The sequence below is a fragment of the Amphiura filiformis genome, chromosome 5 (genome assembly GCF_039555335.1).
Source record: "Amphiura filiformis chromosome 5, Afil_fr2py, whole genome shotgun sequence".
Classification (NCBI taxonomy): Eukaryota; Metazoa; Echinodermata; class Ophiuroidea; order Amphilepidida; family Amphiuridae; genus Amphiura; species Amphiura filiformis.
This window is the reverse complement of record NC_092632.1, coordinates 50966949-50989024: the sequence shown is the minus strand read 5'-3', so window position 1 is coordinate 50989024 and position 22076 is coordinate 50966949. Positions and strand designations below refer to the sequence as shown.

General features: G+C 37.2%; 1 protein-coding gene across 1 annotated transcript in view; it reads right to left on the bottom strand.

Annotated features, from left to right (window-relative positions):
* Positions 1–22076, bottom strand: part of LOC140153327 (proteasome activator complex subunit 4-like) — a 48045-nt gene that overhangs the window by 7404 nt on the left and 18565 nt on the right. The window contains 27 exon segments of the mRNA XM_072176054.1: positions 653–752; positions 755–893; positions 1468–1599; positions 2032–2225; positions 2983–3135; positions 3966–4091; positions 4547–4616; positions 5229–5464; positions 6614–6743; positions 8553–8606; positions 9030–9166; positions 9520–9711; positions 10394–10522; positions 11189–11347; positions 12085–12183; positions 13149–13326; positions 14237–14332; positions 15148–15302; positions 15984–16199; positions 16608–16748; positions 17422–17520; positions 17867–18020; positions 18741–18895; positions 19344–19530; positions 19957–20163; positions 20646–20704; positions 21351–21440. Coding sequence (XP_072032155.1) covers positions 653–752; positions 755–893; positions 1468–1599; positions 2032–2225; positions 2983–3135; positions 3966–4091; positions 4547–4616; positions 5229–5464; positions 6614–6743; positions 8553–8606; positions 9030–9166; positions 9520–9711; positions 10394–10522; positions 11189–11347; positions 12085–12183; positions 13149–13326; positions 14237–14332; positions 15148–15302; positions 15984–16199; positions 16608–16748; positions 17422–17520; positions 17867–18020; positions 18741–18895; positions 19344–19530; positions 19957–20163; positions 20646–20704; positions 21351–21440 — 3787 coding nt within the window.

The window sequence follows — 22076 nt, the reverse complement described above, 5'->3', positions numbered from 1 at the left end:
TCCTGTAAACTTACAAAAATGCAGATACAACATTAGGCTAACAAAAAAAAAAAAAAAAAAAAGTTGACTAGCCCTTATTGACCGACACAAAAATCTGAAAAAACAGGGTCACCTTTTCCCCCAATGTCAGATTTTGATTTATAATTTCAAAATATTTGTTTTATTTATGTTTAACTGTGGTATAAACAAATTCTGACTTGATTTTCTGCGTTTGTGTTTCATATGTGTTGAAAACATGGTCTATTTTTTTAGTAATCACAACAAATTTCTGCAAATGATGATCTGAGTATCTCAGGCATTTAATGAAAAATACCACCACCACGACGTTATGAAGAAAGTGTCCTATACCTAAAACACACAATTATAGACACACTGTGCAACTAGTAAAGTAAAACAGACAATAAGTTACAGCATTACGCATCATGTCGTATTTTGCAGGAATTAAAAAAACACCAAAAAACTTAAATCAACCAACCAACCAACCGACCGACCCAGGTGTTAGCACCTAAAGGGCAAGTCAAGTATTTTTTTAAAGCCTTATTGCATTAACACATCAAGATATCTTGACAAAAATAAAGGGATGAGATATGTAATTCGGGAGCAAGATATAGAAAAAGAGTCAAGAAAATCAAGGATGGTAAATATACCGCACCTGTTTTACACAATCTGATTGCAGTTTGCCTTTCTTCAGCTAACGGATCTGATCCTACAGCATCTGTGGCATCTGATGCTCCATTGCCCCCTGTGCCCCTAGTGATGTGGCCCATGTCTCAGGGTTTTGTAGCACCTCCAACTTGGGCAGTATCCTGTCTACAAACTCTTTGCGATGTGGTGATGTGGTGAGTGTACCATTGGGCATTGTGTAGTCATACAGAAATATTGTTGTCAGTAAACTGTGTGAATGGTAAGCAAATGAAAACAAAATGGTTTTGCCTTTGTAACTAATGTAGACCTTGACTTCTGATGATTAACAGCCAGTTAAGAAACTGTTCAGCTGCAATTTTTGTGGATAAAAACTCTCCATGTACTGTAGATTTCACTGAAAACCACTCTTTCTAAACTAATTTACTATTAATCATTTTCAGCCAATAACTATCAGGTTAAAGAGAACAACATTCTGATACTGAGCATTTTTTTAAGTCACCATGAATGATTGTAGCATTTAGCTGTAGCAAAGTCCAGGAATACGCCAAATCCCAAAAAAAAAATTTAAAAAAAAAGAAAAAAATCCGCCCGCCCGCACGTCCTCTTTCAAAGCTGTGGAGGACAAACAATTTTTTTTTTGGCCTCATTTACAAATAATAATTATGACACTCTACAGCAAGCATAGTGCCTTAAAATAAAGAAACCAAGAAGCATAAGCATTAAAAAAACTAGTTTCCAAATAAAAGCGCCACTTACTATGCTAACAGTCATAAATGGAATAATTACAGAAAACATGACAAAGTAATGGTTCTATTATCCTACCTGCCAATGCGATCTCTAACATTCTTGTAGCTATGTGTGAGGAATGGGTCTAGATAGTTGAGTAGTCGATGAAGTAAGCCAGGAACTCTCCATTCCTGCTGCATTAAACCTCCTTGTAATACATACAAGGCACTGCAAAAGAGAGAGACCAAGATAAAATATATACGAGTCAAGTCAGTCAGTCTGCATATAGGAATTTTCTTTGATGATTCAAGTAAGGTCAAGGGTCATGCCTGTGTGTACAGGGTAGAGTGACCATCTTTCTTGTGGAAGTGACTTGGGCCACACTCCTGGGTATAATGTTGCTGTGCGAGGGGACTGGTTCTCCTGCACAACAAGTCTGTTCAGTTTGAAGCCGGTACCCATTCACACCTGAATGAAGTGAAGCAAAAAAGTACCAACATGTTGAGACTCAAACCCACAACCTTGTGGTTCTAAGGACCACAACATGTTGTGACACAAACCCCGAACCTTATGATCACAAGTCTGATCACCATAACTGCAAGGCCAATGTTCTCAGTAATCCTACTGACATAATTATGATACCATTCTATAGGGACTTACCTTGCATCTAGAAATGAGCCACTTTCTTTGATAGGTTTATCCAGCAGTACTTCAAAGAGCCAGTCCAGTTTGCGTGGATCTCTACTTTCACATGCTGTAGCTATTGAGGTACCCCAGTCTGTAACAGTTTCAACTGACAGTTGATTCAGGACTGTTCTCAGCATGGGGGTAAGGAGTTCCCACATTGATGACACCTAATGAAAAATAGCATTCAACATCATCATGTAAATTCAGTAGAGAAACTTATGGGGTAATTTTAAAACAAATTGGCATTGTTTGCTTACAAATGAAATTCAAGTGTATACAAATTTTGATCACTTTGTCATGGTCTATATTAGAAAGACAACTATATCTACAAATCTAATTGACCTACAGCATTCAAAAGTTTCCAAGACACAGCAACAAGTTTAACTAAAGTCTGCACAAAAAGTAACTCAGCTGTTATAAGTACGCCTATAGATCCAGAACTAATGATTGCTTTCACAATATTTCAACATAGAGAGAAGCATGATTTATTTACACGCATTTTGATACCCCATTCGTCAAATGTCGTTCAATATTAACAACACAGTAGTGCTTTTACAGAAAAATACCCGAATTTAAAAGTTGCAGTTTACAGCGATCAATGGTTATAATGCCAGTACTGTAAACACGTAAAGCCCGCCATTATCTTCGCGCTTTTAAATTGGGGTATTTTTCTTTCAAAACACTGCTGTATTGTCAATATTGAACAAAATTGGACAAATGGGGTATCAAAATGCGCGTAAATAAATCATCCTTCTTTTTATGTTGAAATATTGTGAAAACAATTATTAGTTCTGAATCTATAGGTGTAATTATAACAGCTGAGTTACTTTTTGTGCAGACTTTACTTTAAATAACTTACCCAACAGGACACAGCACAGTAACATTCATTTTACCTAAATCAAGGTGTTGGAGAAAGTTTCTTACCTTCTCAAAAGGCCAGTGTTTGCTACCACGGATGAGAGCTGCAACTATCTCAGCTAAACACCGTTGACTACTCTCTTGAGTGTCGGAAGCTAACCTCTCTAGATGTGGTTTTAATGTAGGCACAAACATGTCTCCATAGTTCCTAAACAAACCCTGGGTAGGAGGCGAAAATATAGACAGAGAAAATGTAAATCACAGAATAAAATGACAAATAGAAAGCACTAACAGACCAATCATGTAACAAATGTCAATAGAAATTTTTAAGATTGGAACTCAATATGTGAAGCATACTGTGCTACATATCACACCAGGACTAGCCAAAGGATGCTGCCCAATGTTTGCTAATAATTATTATCATGTGATATGTGGCATATTAGTGTCAAAACACAACTGTAAATGTGGTAATTTTAGTGCATACAATTTGTCGCAATTTGCCAATTTTGAATTCGCTTGTTTTTAAATTAATGATTTTATGCTTTGTTACAATAGACCTAAACATAAAAGAACATGTTTGCGCCTTTTATTCTTGCAGTAGCTGCATTGAGTGCTAAATTGATGTTCTGCAAAAATCTACCATTATCAAATATAAGATACGAAGCATGAGTGATGCTCCTCTATCTATTCTCTTTCTCCGACTCCCAAGTTTTACAAAATTCTTTTCTGTTCTGTTCAGGTCTATGCAAGGAAGCATGATATAAATCAAAATACTGTGGATATTTTTGGATGGAATTCCAGTTGCAGTTAGTTGTAAGAGCACCTTAATCATTTGATGACGGTTATACATGCATCCCCACACACACATGAATACCCCACACCTCTACACACATAAAGAAATTTCACTTCCTTATCTGTTTACTGAACAATATTTTACCGAATGTGTAATATTTTCAAAACACTTTTCTTAATCTACTTTACATCAATGCTTTCAAGTAATCATATTGATAGCCAGTTTTATAAGTACAAATGCTAACAATTCATCGTACCTTGAATAAAATAAATCTCTTGGAGTCAAACTTGTCCTTGCCCTTCCTTTCTTCCAGTGATAGAAAACCTATTAGCTTGCTAACTTGACTTTCATTGGTGAAGAAGTCGTATACTAGTTGCTCACCCTAAAAACAAGACAGAAAACATTGGTTTAATTAATTTAGTTATTTATTGTTTATTTGAACTTTCATTACCCAGGGTAACTTCTTCAAGGTCAAAACACTGATTTCCAAGTTGGCTATGTAGAATATGTTGACTACATTCAAACATTGGTTACAATGAACGAACCTCTCTCACATGATATTGACACAGTAATGGACCATTCTTTGCTTTTTGAGTTATTCCTGGAGATAACCCCTAGAAATTCATTTCCTTAGTCTCATTGATTATCAGGGGGAAAAATAAAAATAAAAAAGATATGGAGTTACAAGTGATTTGGTTCTCAAGAAATATTATCAAGTTCCTGACAGGTTCAAAGTTCCTCCAATAAATTTAAATAAAGCTGTAAAATTCTCTCTGGTATTACTACCGTGGAATATCTGATGGAGTCATGCATAAGATTATAGGATGCTTTACCTACCTCTGAGAGTTCCTCTCTAGTTCTGTCTAGCTTGGGTTGCTCCTCATTAGGTGCATATACCTTCATGGACCTATACCAGAGGTAAAGATAGGTTACTTTGTCATTTACTGAATTACTTCACATAAATATGTTAGAAAAGATAACATAGCTGATGATGTTTAACTAAAGCAAATTATAATTACCATATTTGACCTAATTACCACCCATTCCCTAATAAGCACCTCCTACAGAATTTATCAAGTGACAACTGTCCAAGTGACCTCTTTTCAATGCACCTGTACAAGTAATATCCATCAAATATTATATAAAATAACCATCTTAACTTTACGGATTATGATTATTTTTAAAGCATAATCACCCACACCTTTTCTTTAGGGTACCATGTATAAAGTAAAATTATCATACAAAATAAACACAGAATACTTAGAACCATTCAAACTTGTTTCACCATGGCAAGAATTTATCATGTACCGGTAATTAAATAAATATTAATAATTATAAATAATTGAATATTAAATGAGACTACATTTATTCAATGATGGCAACTCATCTTGAGCAAACATCTTCAACACCTCTGTTCACTTGTAACAGTTACGGCTTGAGGTAGGATTAAGATCAGGTTAGGGTTTGGTTAGGTTAGGTGCAAGAAATTAATGTGGTTACTTTTACTCATCATGCTTACTTTGGCCATACGTAATAGCCCCAATGTGTCTTCTCAACAAACACACACTTCTCCCATTCATCCTTAGTCTTGGGTGCAGTCTTTGAGTCATAATGTAACCACAGGTTATCTGGTCTTGTACCAGGTATGATCTGTGTTGGAGGTTGGCATCCTGCATGGTTATATGGGTCTATGATGATCTTCTTGTGTTCACGCTTGCTCTGCTTGAAAATGGCTGCCACAGCTGCTATCGCCAGCTGTGTGTAAATAACAAAAGTTAATATATCATTTGATTAACAGCAAATTAGGAATAAATGGTCATCCAACACCACAAAAACATTTTTGACTGTGATGAAACACCTTCATCAGATTTGGCCATGAAGGTGTCCTTCAGTCAACCAGAGATGAACGAGAGATGACCGCTAGTTGAATAAGTGAAGTGCTTTATATTATTGTACATTCTTGATCACTGTCCAGTTAACAGCGAAGGACAGCTCTGTCACTAAACAACCAGGGTACTCCAGGTGAGGAAGGTTTTTTTGCATCAAAAAATTAAGGTAATACTATCTTCATTTTGTGTTAAAATTACTGTTTATAACTTATCTTATTGAACACAACTTTACATACATCAATAGCCTCTAAAGCAAGCTAAACTACTGATCATATATGTGATGCGATCAAGCAAAATTAAAAATAGGCGGTTCTCGAACCACGCAATCCCCCCTGGCTGGGCGGTCAGTAAGCTTGTACCTCAGATGACCCCTGGTGAACCCAAAATGACCTTCCAAAAATTTGGCTCTAAATGGAGACTGTACCCACCAAGTTTCATGCCCATACGAAAGTTTTTACAAATTTGACCTCAGATGACCCCTGGTGACCCCAAAATGACCTTCCAAAAATTTGGCTTTAGATGTTGACTGTACCCACCAAGTTTCATGCCCATTAGACAGTTTTTACTAATTTGACCTCAGATGACTCCTATTGACCTCCAAATTCTAACCACTGAGGCACACTTTCCCATTTAGCTTTAAATGTTGACCGTACCCACCAAGTTTCAACCCATACGACAGTTTTTACTAATTTGACCTCAGATGACCCCTGGATGACCTCAGTGACCTTGACCCACTAACCAATACAAACCGTTTCTTTTTGTTTCATGTTGTTTTGGAAACTCAACTGGGTTTTTGCAAAATGCAGCTTTGTAAATGCTTTTTGCTATCCTATAAGAAACTGAAAATTTAATACTTCCAAGTTCCAACTGATTTTGCTTGGTCGCATCACATATATCAGTTGCTAACAACAAACAGACCCTTTGTGGGCATACCAGTTTATTTATTATGGATTCTTACATCCCAGGTCCACACATAAGGTTGAAAAGGAGTAACTCCACTTAATCATGTACAAACCTTGCGAATGACAAGTGTTTCATGCGCCAAGTTGTTGACAAACAATCTAATGGCTGGTACTGGTAGTGGTGAGTCATGGCGAAGAAGTAATGTCAGGAAACTAATGGCCATCTGGGAAAACTTCCACCGTCTAGTAAGTATAAAGAGATACATCAAATAGAATTGGTCTATATAACAACTACATATGAAATAATACTGAGGTTTTAAGAACTTTTTACTTATAGCCCATACTACATGTATATGATTCCAGGAGGGGGATATCTCTGTTCACATGTTTGAATGTGATGTATGAAATCTGACATTCCAATGAAGATGAAGGAATATTCTAGTTGAAATACCCCCAGAATAGCAGGCTAAATGAATACAAATGTACACCAAAATATACAAAAACACTTGATTCCTTCAACTCATGTAGGATGAAACTCAGATGAGTTTTGTATTGAGACACATCTAGATAATGACAAGACCTGTTTGGTAGGTGTGTATTACAATTCCTTAGAATCTACATGTGTTACATTTTGCACTATTACTGTCCAAGTTAGAAACAAATATGTAAAACTGTGACCTACACCCATGTTATTTTACACTTGACTATTAGTAAAGATTTTTTGGAAAAGCATTGACTTCAATGTATCATATCACATACATACATACATACATACATATATCGATTTATATTGCGCCTATACAATTTTAGCTCTAGGCGCATTACAATAAGAGAAAACAAAGAAAGAAATAGCAATAACAAGAAATGGATCAAATTGGAAAAAGATGGGTTTTAAAAGCTTTTTGAAGCTGGCCAGTGTTTGGGCCTCCCTGATGTTGCATGGGAGGTTGTTCCAAATTCGAGGACCAAAGGAAGTGAAGGCGTTATCACCAGCTAATTTGATTGTGGGAGGAATGGAGAGCCGAGTAGTATCCATGGAAGAGCGTAAATGACGAGATGTGGTGTAGGAATGAATTCCAGATTGAAGGTAGAGTGGAGCTATGTCATTGACACATTGATATATGATGGTGAGGATCTTGAAATTGACACGCTCCCTGATGGGCAACCAATGTAAGTCCTTGATGTATGGGGTTATGTGGTCACGACGCTTGAGGTCAGAGATGAGACGCACTGCCCTATTTTGAATACGCTGCAGTTTGGATAAATTGATGTTGGTGGTGCCAGCAAGGAGAGAGTTGCCGTAGTCGAGGCGAGATAATATGAGTGCACGGATGATGTGATGGCATGAGTCTGTATCAAGGAAGCGCCTGACTCGAGCAATATTGCGGTTGGAAGTTAAGAGTTTGGCAGAGTCCAGATACATGGTCATTCATGGATAGAGGTGAGTCAAGTTTAACGCCAAGGTTACGAACTGAAGTGGCAGGTTTAATAACAGTATCGCCAACCATAAGATGAAGTGAAGAGGAGACGAGATTGATATTGTGTGGTGAGCCAAATACAATGAACTTGGTCTTGTCCATGTTTAGTTTCAAGTTATTAGATTTCATCCAGTTGCTTAATTCAAGAATGCAGTTTTGTAGACGATCAACAGCCAGCTGAGAATGGGATGCAATTTTTGGATTAAAAGATGTATACACTTGCGTGTCATCAGCATATATGTGGTACATCAGGCTATGATTACGGATAATGCTGCCAATTGGGTAGATGTAAACAGTGAATTGAAGAGGTCCCATGATGGATCCTTGGGGGGTACCACAGTCCAAATCGGTATTATCCGAAAAACAGTTTCCAATGCACACACGGCTATGACGATCAGTAATATATGATTTAAACCAGTCTAAAGGCGGACCAGAAACATTAAACGTGGTTTGAAGACGACTGATGAGGGTGGTATGGCTTATCGATGTTAACGCCGCCGTCAGATCGAGCATGGCCATGACGACGACATGATTTTTATCACACATTAACTTCATTGTTGACTTGTTTACTTACAGATCTCCTTGGTCCACCATCTCAACTAATGCAACCACTAAGCTATTGTATGTTCTGAAAAGAAATGTGACAGGTTCATCATTAATTAAACTCATTACTGATTTATTAAACACTTGTAATACCCATCACATTCTGTTACTCTACAATGTTTCACCAGTAAGTTGGAATACATAGGCTCAGAAAAATGGATATGGAGGCACTAAAGGGATTTCCAGCATAAGAATATACTGTTCCATATGTTATTAGTGTGATTTTTGCCAAAATTCACCAAGGCAAATTGCCTCAGGTTATCTAAGTAATTCACCTGTTCTCAAATCCCTTTTGAAGCATGCAGTTGCCTTTAACCTAACAATCTGTGTAAAATTGCCTGGAATTTATTGCCTGTTCTTCAACAAATTCTAATTTAATACAGGGGCCTAGTTTAGAATCAAAATTAGCCAAAACAAAGCATAATTCTTAATACAGGTGACTGCATACCTCAAGTTGTCTTCATTCTTCATGTTGAGTTTGGACACAGCCTCAGCCATTTCCTCTGAACTTGGTGCAACCTCAACAGCAGATGGATGACTAGATTGGTAAAGGACTGTTGCTTTCTCTATACACCCATCACTAACCTATACATGCAATATCAAAACATACAATTAAGACTACAATCCATCGTGGGGGGAAAAGCTAACTTCAATCAATTACAAATGGCACATTGTACCGAGGTACTCTGTGCAAAGATTTTAAAAAAATACAAATGGCAGAGAAAAAAGCATCTTCACAGAAATACTTTTCATGATTATTTTGTAGTGCAGTAAGAATACCTATTTTCATTTAAACTCCAAAATGTCAGTTGAAGGAAAACTAATACAGATACCAAGTTAAATTCCAAAAACAAACACAGAAAATCCATTACCGAGTGTGAATCAAGTGTTCAGAATTCCTGCGATTTTGGGATGCTGCAACATAGTGGAGAACTCACCTCATTCTTAATGCTAGGGGTATCAAAGAGCTTATTGATCTTCTGTGCTATGCAATCAATAACCTTCATGATGGATGGTTTCTCTGAGTGTCCAGCTTGTACTAATGCCGTCCAGCACTGCTTAAGGAGTGACCAATCTGTTATACAGGCTAATGTACCTAGACCATAGCCTTGTAGTAGATACAGAGCACCCTATGGAAATAGAAAAACAAGTGTATACAAGGTTACATAAAATTTAGCTGAAATGAAATTAAACATATTTTAAAGTCTTTTAACTATATTTCACTGCATGTGCATTATACTAATTGATCCATAAAATAAAATATCATTCATTAACCCTAACCATACCATATACTACAAAATACTAAGTGATATATGTGGAATGCAATCACCCTAAGTGATATATACGCACAGTTTTGTTGGAAGAGTCAGCAAAGTACCCATGGCTACCAGTCGCCGACCTAGTGCTTGACACGCAAAAACAATTTTGAATATCTTCTCTCTTTATTACTTCCTTCTTTCCTTTTGCCAAAAAGCACTTGGGTGGTTAGGGTTTAATATATTTGCTGAGATTTTTTTTTATAAATAGCTACATTTGCAATAAACTATTTCTCAGTTATTAGCTTTAAGACATGACATCGTTTCCATCTCTTATCAACTAATCAACATTACCTGAACATAATGTGCCAACATTCTAACATAGCAGGGAAAAGATCATTTACTTTAACCACCCTATTTAAATTGGAAGTGGGCATTGTATTGTGACACAACATAACATGATATGGTGCTTTTAAACCGTCTTTTTTACACCAAGGTCTTATGTCTCCCGTCTGTTCATACTTGCAGTAGCCATGATCATTAATTTCTTGCTTACCTTAAACTGTTGATGTGATATCTGTTCATCTTGCTTCAGATTGCCTATCATCATTGGCATGATGTCTCTCTTGCTGTTGGTTAAGTGCTCCATACTCCAGAATAACACAGCTTGGCCTTTCTTCCGCACCTGTAATTTGTGAATATTTTTGATGCATTTCTGTCAGCAAATTTGAGTGATAACTTCTCATATGTGTTTTTAGTAAGGTTGAGTTTTAGTTTACAAACCCTATCAAATAATATGTCATCAAAACACTGTCAGGTTCCAGATAATTTGAACAGGTGATTCACTTGTCATTCAAAAATAATTGTAGCCTGCTATATCAACATGGCTGCCATTTCAATTGTTATACTATTCTGGTTGTTTTATTCAATAGGGTCTATATGTTGCATAGCATCAGAAATCCTATATTGTGTGCTCCTGATGGAATGTTCCTCATTGGTCAACAAACTAGGTTTATTTCATCATAAAACATCCTTCTCTTCCTGTAGATCTAACAGTTCAAGAACCTCATTCTATATACACCACTATCTTACGTTATTGACATTTCTTTGCACACACATGTCATAAGCATAGTTTCTGAATTCAACTACCCCCATCACAGCTATTTTAGCATTGCCAACAGAAACAGTACAATTACTTTTTCTGATTTTAAAACACACAAAAAATAGCTTTGGCCTTATTAATTGTAGGAGAAAAATACTATGCTTGTAACCACTGTAAACATGCAAAACAACTAGAATAAGTAGGTATTTGCATGTCCCTTTGAGTCAATAAACAATTAATCCTCCATACCTCACTGTATCTACTGGTAGACATGATGAATAAATCCTTCAATATCTGTCTATCTAGTGCAGTGTATGGCATCTGCCTCATCTCCAGTATTCTCTGCTCATGTTGAAGGTACACACGATCTATTAGTAAGGCTCGTAAGTGTTGCTTCTTCCCATGCAGCTGAAACATCAAACAAGAAATGAGTCAATTTACTCAGGAGTGGATTATGTGCAAATGAGTCGATATCCAGAAATCCAGAATTTACTAATGAGTGCATATTTCAGACCAAGTATTTGCAAATTAGTTTTATGTCATATTGTAAAAGCTCAAAATCTACTTGATAGTGGTTAGATCATACGCATTTATTTGATAAACTTCTATAACTCCAAAATATAGAGATTAGAAACCTTCTTTATGTATTCCAGATGAAGCATATATACAGCCTGTGGAGTCCAGCTTTTTTGAGTTTTCTTATTGCAAATTCTAACAGATTCCATGTCAAATTATCTAACTATTAAATCCATGTTTGGTCAATGTTTACACCCCTCCCAAAAGAAAGAATAGAACAATCTTGACGATCGATTAAGCACATAGCGCAAACATTTTACCGATTCCTAACCAACATTTTCTTTTAAATAATTTTAAGAATCCTTAGTCAAATCAGCTCAAATCAAAAAGAGATACTAGCAACTGAATGCAAGGGATCATCTGCCCAACTAAAGACTGTTGCTCACATGCTTCTACTGTACTGAAACTTACAGGTCTTCAATTGGTTATCTATTTGATAAGCGATCAAGGCAATCATTGATGAAACTTGATACATGAACAGTTCGGTTTAGGGAGTATTCTATCGTTAAAGATTTCTACTATTCTGGACCAATACAACACAGCCATACAGCTTTGATTCAATGACTAACCTTGTTTGCCATAGCTCTTTTGACCACAGTGAAACTCTTCCATCTGGAATCAAATTCTTGCTTGATGGCTCCCCTGTACCATAGTAAGGAATTGTTGATCTGCCAACAAATGTAAAATAACATCAAAATTATTTTCTTGTCTGTGTTTTTTTATTTTTCAAAATCCATTGTAATTTTGCACCTAGGTCAAACACAAATGAATGCACCTGGAACAAACACAAATGCATGTCCATTGCAGCCTTTGTTGTTACAACTTCCATCTTTACCACAAAAAAGCAATTGCCCATATTTTGTCAACAGTAACACATCGCTATTACAAAATGATCAATATTAAATTCAATTTTGCAAACACAAATTGATAGAGCTGATGACTCCTCAGTAGAATATCCATATACTGTTATTCATTATGACAAAATCAGGTGGATAGACTGAAATGATATTGGTTAGAGGTTCTGCCTGCTTTGACAATGTTTTGAATATATTCTGTACCTTAACCCTAACAACACCGCATGCTACAAAATACTACAGCTGAAAGTCACTGCCCATGCATGCATCCCACATGATGTGATGACGCAATCACTCCAAGTCATATATACGCACAGATTCGTTGGCCAGGCCAGCAAAACACCAAGGATGCTGTGATCGACCTAGTGCTTGGAATGGGAGGGGTCTCGGGTTTGAATCCCACCCCAAACAAACAACTTCTTTGTTCATCTTCTGTATTTATTCCTTCCTTCTTTCCCTTCCATTCGCCAAAGAGCACTTGGAGAGTTAGGGATAATGTAGCCATGGCACAAAGACATTGAGGATTCCACACAACTTTAAATTGGAAGGACTGCATTTCTTATTTATGTTTGAAGCAGGCACAACTTCTAAACCCAGTACACGTTGTGGAGGCCACTTTACAAGTTTGGTCTGATTTTTAAAATAAATCAAAACTGTGTTTCAAGAGTTCTTTAGTTCTGTATAAGAAACTGTTCTTGTGAATTAAAACAAACAGAATATTTGATACCCTCTTTACTAATCTCAATGCTATGTTGTTGACCTTACTGTGATTGACTTACATTTGCAATGGATACCAGTGCCTTGGTGTCATCCTCTCCAGTAGCTAACATGTGATGAAGTAAATCATGCACCACTGTGGCAATCTCCTCCTTGAGATCAGCAAACAGTTTACAGCCAAACTCTGAGTGTGTGCCTAGTTCTAGTGAGGTTTTACCTTGAGCTACTTGACTTTCAGAACTGCACAAATAAAGGGTGGAAAAGCACCAATAGTTATATGAAAATAGGTGGTGTAATGGTTCTTGATGTAGATGCTTGTGTTTTCAAAAATATGTTTTTGTGTGCAGTTGATAACACTCTTTATACAAAGTTGGTTTGTACCATTATTTCTCACTCTTACAATGGCACATTAGGGCTCATATTGAAATACCCTACCACGTTTTCACACAGAAAGAAGGCCAGTGGGACGCCATAGGCCTACTGTAGTTTATTAATTGGTGGAAACATTTGGGGTCATGATATATTCATGCAGACCACCAGTGTGTTTGGCTACTAGTGGTCTGGTGAGTCTAATTCACTACCCTATTATATAGCATGTACCGTAAACGTTCGCATAATGGCGCTATGGGCTCCCCTGACATAGGTGGTATTTTAGGCACAACCTAAAAGTTTCCTCCCGTAAAATTCCCACCAGCAAATAAGGGCACAGAACTTTAATTCTTGTTGGGATTTCAGAGGAGGGAGCTCTCTATTTGCACATGAAATTTACCCAAGGTAAAGGAGCCCAGGTGCGCCATTAGGCGAACGTTTACGGTATTCATTTTGGATCGTAAAAAAAGTATTTGCATTATAGATGTCTACATAGACAAGTTAGGAACTGGTCTATGGACATGCTTGCAATACAGTATATGACCACTATCCTTAAGCAAATGAGATACAGATTGTCCATTAAAGCAATATTATTCTAACAACTCAGCTTGAATTGAACCATACTATCATGCAGATTCCATCACTACATAATAGGGCTTGCAATATGCACTTGGCTGCTGGCAACTGAGGGTTATAAATGTGTTAAAATTAAGTTAAGTAACATAGGCTATGTGTTATGGTTCATGTCTGAAACAATTTACAAGAATGAATTCAAACTTACATGTCTGTGACGTAAGGCTTGTTCCATCGGGGTAGTACAGACCCGGCACCAATTATACAGTTGTACACAACATTCAAAGTCTGTAGCAGTTTCTCTCTGTTACAAAAGCATCAGAACAAAAACAATATACCAGAATTAAATCAGTTGTTGTCATTATCTTCTACGATGCTGAGGTCATTTTTAGTTCAAACCAGAGATTGCTATCTAAGAATAGATCCACCACAAATGGGCAATGTTTTGTATGGAATGAGGAATCTCACATATTCATGAGGGTTGACGCCTGTGTCTAACAAATCATTGCATTTATACAAGTGATCAAAACCGCACTTTGGGAAATATCATGCTGTAACAAACCCAACGTGAGCATAGCAATGGGCAATTCCAATTAAAATCCATACACCCTCTTTCAGATGGAGTAACCAACCCATTCAGTGTTGTCTGCTCCAAAATGGGTTATTCCAGTTGAAATCCATACACCCCCTATGGAAGACGACCTTAAATCTTCTCTGCACTGGGGGGTGCAATTTAAATGGAATTACCTCAATGAGCGACTCCATTTGAAATCTACACCCCCTGTGTGAGAGATTAAGATCATGTCTTCTGTATGGGATGTATGGATTTCAATTGGAATGGCCCAATGTCATTCTGTGCAAAGAATGGATTGGCCCTCAGTAGTAAATTTTGCCTGTTTGTCTTATATCTGTTACTCATTAATATATGGTCATACCACTGAAGACAGGCATTGGAGTTTTATAAGCATAGCAAGGAAAAAAGAAAGTCAGTCTACAAAATCTTGAACTTACAATTTTTCTTTCTTAAAAAAATCAGATTAAGTTGGGCTGATAAATTTTATTGATTGCAGATAAACTCACACCCTACTGATACAATTCTTTGATCTGGAACATATTTACCTGTTTAATTCAGCACCCTGGCTGAATTCTCGTAGACGTGTTAGCTCAGGTTGCAAGAAGGTATCAAGTAATTCTTTAGCTACTGTTATACTATTCTCTGTTGGTGTTTGCCAACTCATTCCTAGATTGTGTATGTCTCCAGGCTTGGCCCAGTCCTATCATTTGGGTACAGAAATTAAACAAAATATTTAGTGAGAAAAAAAAAAGTAAGATCCAACGCACATACATTAAAATGCAAGCATTTACACACAATAGGTACAGATAAAAAGACACACAAATACACATACCTGCCACAGCTACACTGGGGGTGTATTTTGTGTGTGATTGTGGTGGATATAAGTATACAAAGTGACATTGTGGGTGTGATCCTGTGGGCATCTTTTTCAAGGATATACTTACTCCCTCTATATGTGTTAAAAGCCATTTATAGGGGGCGGCATTTGTGGGTGTACTCCCATATGATCATTTACATCCATACAGTAATGTTAAGCATATTTTTATTCCCACCAAGCTCACATAAACACACATATCATGTAGACACATCTTATTCTATTAACTCACTAAAATCCATTTAGCTTTGAGGCAGTTACGTCAGTGCGTTCTCCAGTGAGTGTGGTATTAAATTGCAAATGTTGACTCAAAGAACTGGCATGTTTACATGTGCGAACAAAGGCGATGCATCTGTACAGGTGCGAAGTAACCCGATAGCAACAAAGTACTAACGTAACAGTCTCAAGGTTCCAAATGGGACTCTACTAATATATTTTAACAGATCTACTAATTTTCAAACTTTTTATCTCCAAGGTTATCTCTTAACAAGATGCCAGCATACTTACCCTCATTGGTAGATACTCTGTGAGAGGCTTATCAAATCCTCCAGCGATACTACAGTACTCTTTGGGGTATAGCATGGTGAGAGATCGTAACAAGTACTTGAGTAGTGTACAAGATAACTCGTAACCAGTCTTGCATGTCAGATGAAGTGTGGAATGAAGGACTTTGAACAGGGTGTCTTTATAAACTAGAACTGCTTCACTGGAGCTACGTACAAGCTATGGAAAAACAAGAATAAGACTATGTAAGTCAAGGTTTCAGTGTTGTATAGTCACTCTGCCTTTGATTAAGATCCTGCTAGGATCAGAAGCGCAGGCAATTAACCAAATTTTAATATATATTTTAATTATGCAGTATCATCACTTGTTTTATCTGTTACATTATTTTATTATTTGCATTCCATTGATGAAGTTAATAAATAAAAATTACATGAAAATGCAATTAACATTTTTTTTAAATGGGATTCCCACTTTTTATCAATCTACACTCAAGTCCCACTGTGTATTTAACATCAAATATTTAACCTAAAAGAAGAAGAAAGGAAAAGAATTCTTCCATCAAGTTCTACCCACAAATTGCATACATTTTTCCTTCAATCACAACCAATGATTTGTCATTTCAATTACCTCTCCCAATATCTGCAGATTGAACAAGATGACATCATCTAGTTCCTCTTCTAGTTGCACCTCCTCATGTTCAGTAAGTGTTGATAGAATTTTGTCACTGCACAGTGGAACAAACTTCTTCAAAGTAAAGGTGGGGTTGACCTGTAACAGAATGAGAAGATAACTGTAAATAGTTATTTAGACTGGAATTACGCTGTTGACTGCTTTCAATACATGAGCTGTAATTATATCACTCATAAATTTTATAGTTTAAAATTGGTTAATTACTATTTGATATTTTTGCCATCACACACTGCCATTTGATAGTTTTAATTATATCACTCATATATAAATTCTAGACAGTTCATTAGTTGATTACCATTTATCATTTTTACCATCAGCCTCTCCGTGTGATGGTTTTTACCATCATAGTGCTGCGCCGTAGTGCGTCTGCGCCAAGCCGTGTGCTGACTCTTAGACTCGCCGATTTACTTATGGGGGTGGACCCCAAAATGTGAAGTATATCATGGCAAAACATGGTGTAATGTTGATGAAAAACTGTATTTCTTACCTTTAATAGTATTTTAGTAACATAATTTATGTACGAGTGATATAAAACAAATATCAACTGCATTAAATTTGTGCAATGGTCTAAATATAATCACTCGGTGAGAGATGGATTGATCCATTCCACTTGCAGTTCCGGCTCGTGGAATGGAACAATCCATCTTTCACCTCAAGATTATATTTCGACCATCACACTCATAGACAGTTGATATTTGTATACCATCCTATATAAGAACACTTATCCTGCTCAATACATAATGCCACTTACCTTTGAAGCGCCCCTGCACATGTTAGCTATCATCTTGCCAGACACTTTCGTCTCAAACACCCTGGTTGATATGTATGAATACAGGCGATTTACAGCCGCCTAAACACAAAATCAAATGCAAAAGAAATAACAAATTTCAAAGAGATTTCATCAGTTTTTGCCATTGTTACTTATTATTAAAGGAAGAAACAGGAAAAGTGATCCCATCAGGGAATTGAACCCAGGACCTCGGGTTTGTGAGCTTGACCTGTGCTTAAACCACTTGGCCACATGGGAACTTCATGCTTAGGCACACTGCCATAGTTGCTAATTAAGTTATTAGTTTTTAAAATCACATAATTCTTCAAAACATGCTTTAAAAGCATATTTCTTTCCTACAATTGTATTCATGTAAATTCCCAAATATAATGTAAGACTGCCAACAAATCACAGTGGTCTTACTTACCTCAAAGAGCTGTGGAGAGCATTGTGATAGCATGGTACTGAAGGTAGATGACAGACCTACATCAACCATGTTTTCTTGCTGGTTCACTTTGGTTTGGCTTCTATCCTGAGCATTAGTGTGCTCTATTACACTGGCCTCGATCAATGTGAAGCATCTGAAACAAGGCAAAAATACAAGCATTGATCAAAAATGGAAAAATACCAGATCTTGATAAACAATGGAAAAATAGCTGTATTTTCTGTATTAATACAATTAACCCTGTGCAGTAGGTTACTTTTTTGGGGGGTTTCCTTCCCTTAGCCTTAGCTTTGTTAGCCTAGGACTGCGAGGAGCTATTTACCAGCATGCATCGTCAAAGATTATGAAGGACGACCATTGCATGATGACATGGACTCCTGAGGGAGAGGAAAAGTTGAACAACCTAAAACAACTTGGTGGCAAACAGTAGAGAAAGATAAAACACTTGGGTGAGGAGCTGGAATAAACCAATAGCCAAGGACAGGGTGCCCTGGAGGGAGGTCACTGCAGTCTTATGGGTCACTTGGCCCTAAGAGGATATGTGAGGCGACCAATAGCCAAGGACAGGGTGCCCTGGAGTGAGGTCACTGCAATCTTATGGGCCACTTTGCCATAAGAGGATATGTGATGAGGTGAGGTAACCAATAGCCAAGGACAGGTTGTGCCGGAGAGGGAGGTCACTGCAGTCTTATGGGCCACTAGGCCCTGAGAGGATATGTGTGGAGATGAGGTTACAAGCATCTTGAACAACTGGACTTTTTTATGTTCACAAAATTTTCTGGTGATTGTAATCAATTTCAATACAAAAATCAAGATCTGTTCAATGTAGTTTACTATACAAACAATAATGGCATACCTGTCCATAAACTGGAGAAGGAAGTCTTCAAAACCAGCTGTAGCAGAGCAGATGTCTCTCTCTTGTTCTGTGATATCATCCCTATGGAGAGGTGCCATAGAACAGTCTACTAATGGAACCATGGCGGTGAACGTTGAGATAGCTTGGAAGGTTACCTGCAAGTCAACAACCGCTTCATCGTCAATAATTCACAGTGATTTTGTAGATTACTTATACATTTCTTTGACATAAATATTTAAGTTTTTTTCAACATTCATCTGGAATTCTAATCATCCTTGAAATTAATGTATTAATTGGATTCATTCGTTCGTTAGTTTGTTCTTTCATTCATTCATTGAATTGTATTAAACATCTATTATAGATTCATTATTATTAGCACCAGTGGTGGTGTCCCCTTCTTAAGTTTCCCCCCTTACTGTTGCACCTACAGAAATAAACTGCAAGAGTCTGCAATTTACATACGAGCCGTTAGACCAATAGGCCTATAAAATAAACGCCGTGTCAGACGGCTCGCATCCAAACACTTTACTTGGAAAACCACTTTTATCACCTACTATGCGTGCCGACGTAGCAACCTTGTCTTCTAACTTGCAATTTACATACCATGCATTTGGTGAAGTCATTGGGATCTATCCCTGGTAACACAGCATTGAGTAGTGGTAGTAGATGTGTAGGTCCTTCTGGTAACCATTTGCCACCCTTCAGTAGTGTCCTTGCTACAGCTACTACACAGCTTACTGTGGCAATCAGCTGATGGGGCTCTGTCAGGGTATCTAGTGCTATGTATGTCCTGTAGAATTAGAGTCAATGCAAGTAGAAGGAATAAGAAGAATGTCTAGGGTTGTAAAATTCTGGGGAATTTTGAATACAGTAAATTTCAAATGGGAATTTTGGAAAAGTTGTTACAAGTACAACGTTTTATCTTGAGGTAGGAAGAAATTGAATTTCTCCATGATTTGAAATTGAAAGCCATAGAGTATGATCTTTTTAATATTAAATAAAACAATTCTTAATATTTTTTTTAACCCTGCTCTTTTGAGAGCATATTTGTAATGCTTACACATGTTCTAACTTTATTGGAATCAGCCAAATTTGTTATATTTGTATTACTACAGGGTAATTTTGAATTTATGTCTTCACACAACCCTGGTCATTCAAGCCATTCTTGACAACTACTTACAAGAAGATGCTGTCCTTATAATAGACTACTACTTACTTTTCCAAGATTTGTGGGATGATAAGTTCTGGTCTCATCAGTGCCAAATTCTGCAGTGCTGCAGCTGCATCCATATGGCCCATCTTGCTAAACATGGAGAGGAATGTGCAGGTCTTGATGCTTTCTACAAATGCAGTTATGTCCTGATCTGTCAATTTGTACTCATCTGGTACCGGGTGTTGCCAACTAGGCTTCTTGTACCTTTCCCTAATATCAAACAACATAAAGGATTTTCATTGTCTTTTGTATGGTGTTTTTTTTTTTTCACTTTTATTATTTTGTTATTTCAAGCTTATCTAGGCATTAACAGCCGAAATCTAGGAGATAATGATGACAAAACTTCGGCCAGGCACAAGTGACCTGATAAAGGGGGGGGGTCGCCATAGATAGCTGGTCAGGGCATTTTTACAGGACAGGCAAGTGTAGCCAACAATCTGGCTTATTACCCTGATCGGAACTGACTGTAATGAGGTCTTTTATCATGGGTCATCTAACCCGCCTTTACCAGATGAGCCTTGGGGAGAGATCGGATTTGATTTTTTTTGTCCTGCGGGGATTTGAACACAGGACCTCTCGCACCAATGGCAATTGTATGAGAAGACAGAAGTAGCTTGCATTACACAAGGGTTATGCTAATGTTACAGTCTTAGAATGAACATTGTATTTATTGTTTCCTATCTATTCCTTACCTGTGTAGACGTCTGACAAAGGTTGATGGTAGCTTAAACAGGATTCTTTGTATCTTGAACTAGAGAAAGGGAGCAACAAAAAACATATATTATCACTCAGTGATGAGCATGGCACATTATTACCATATTATATATCAGAATATTTTTAGAAACTTAAAGAGCTTAAGAGATAACATACTAAAAAGTTGTCTTAGTATAAATTTAAGTTGGCTGAAGATAGCTGTGCTTGGAGAAATCTTGTGGTCGCATGCTCTGCAGCAGTCGAAGGATGATGATTGAAGAAAAGCATCAACTAGAATCATATATAGTCCGTCAACTCAGAAGTACAAAGTAAATAGACCTCGGAAACTGGAGGTATGAGAATAATCATTTCAGTGCATTGCGTGTGTAAATGCTTCTTTGGTGCGCCAACAGCTGCGCGATTTGTACTTGCCGAGCGCACAACGCTCTTTATGCGTCACATTTTTTAGCACGGAGTGCGTGTGACACAAAACATCGACCCCTGATGCCACATATTTGGTTTGTACTTCTAGATTGAAGTAGTTAGAAAGGATTTGTGATCAGATACCTTATGGGGACAAGTTAGAGTCAGGAAATATAACATTATTTATCAACTTCAAGAAGTGTGAGAACATATCATGTCTTTCAAACTGTGATAAAAAAATGTCAAAAGAAAAGACTGATTGAGATTTCTGTTTCACTTACTGAATATCTTCCAAAATTGGATGGATGAAAGTACGATTCAATAGCAGTGAAGAACTTGTCCAGATTCTCTTGGACTGGACTGCCATGCCCCTGTAAGGAAACAAGCACATTATTCTTAATTATACTAATCAAGGATAAAAAATAAACTGGCTATGGGCCTAGTTTCAAGTCCTTTACTTGCTTATTGTAGCCCTCTGAGAATAATAAAAATCACAATGTCTGGCTACACTTTTTATCCTGAACCATAGCCCGTTACCATAATGGGCCTGAGCACTGATGAAGCCCTCAGCATCGCTGGATGCAGATGTTTTTGTTGACTTGGAACTTTTGCCGTGTTCAAGGATTATGTCCGACACAGCATTTTATTTCAAGGCCTATGACCTTATTTTGTGGCATGTCTCCGAATCAGTGGAAGAAACTCTACTTGGAACCTACTAATCATAACTTTTCATGCCGACGTAGCCACCTCTACTTTATTAACTTTGAAGCCCATTACCATACAGTCTATACATAATTATTGATACACAGGAATTAGGGGAATGGGGTTTCTCTGTAAATTGAGGTCAGAAATTCAGCTTTTATTGTTCAATGGAGGCTATTGAACCATTGGATATTAGACCATTATGGCTTCAATAATGACTGGTACTTAAAATGTCAGTCGTCTCTGTAAGCCTAAAGCGAACTAAATTCAGGTGAACCAGGACTTAAAACTTTTTTCCCCAACCT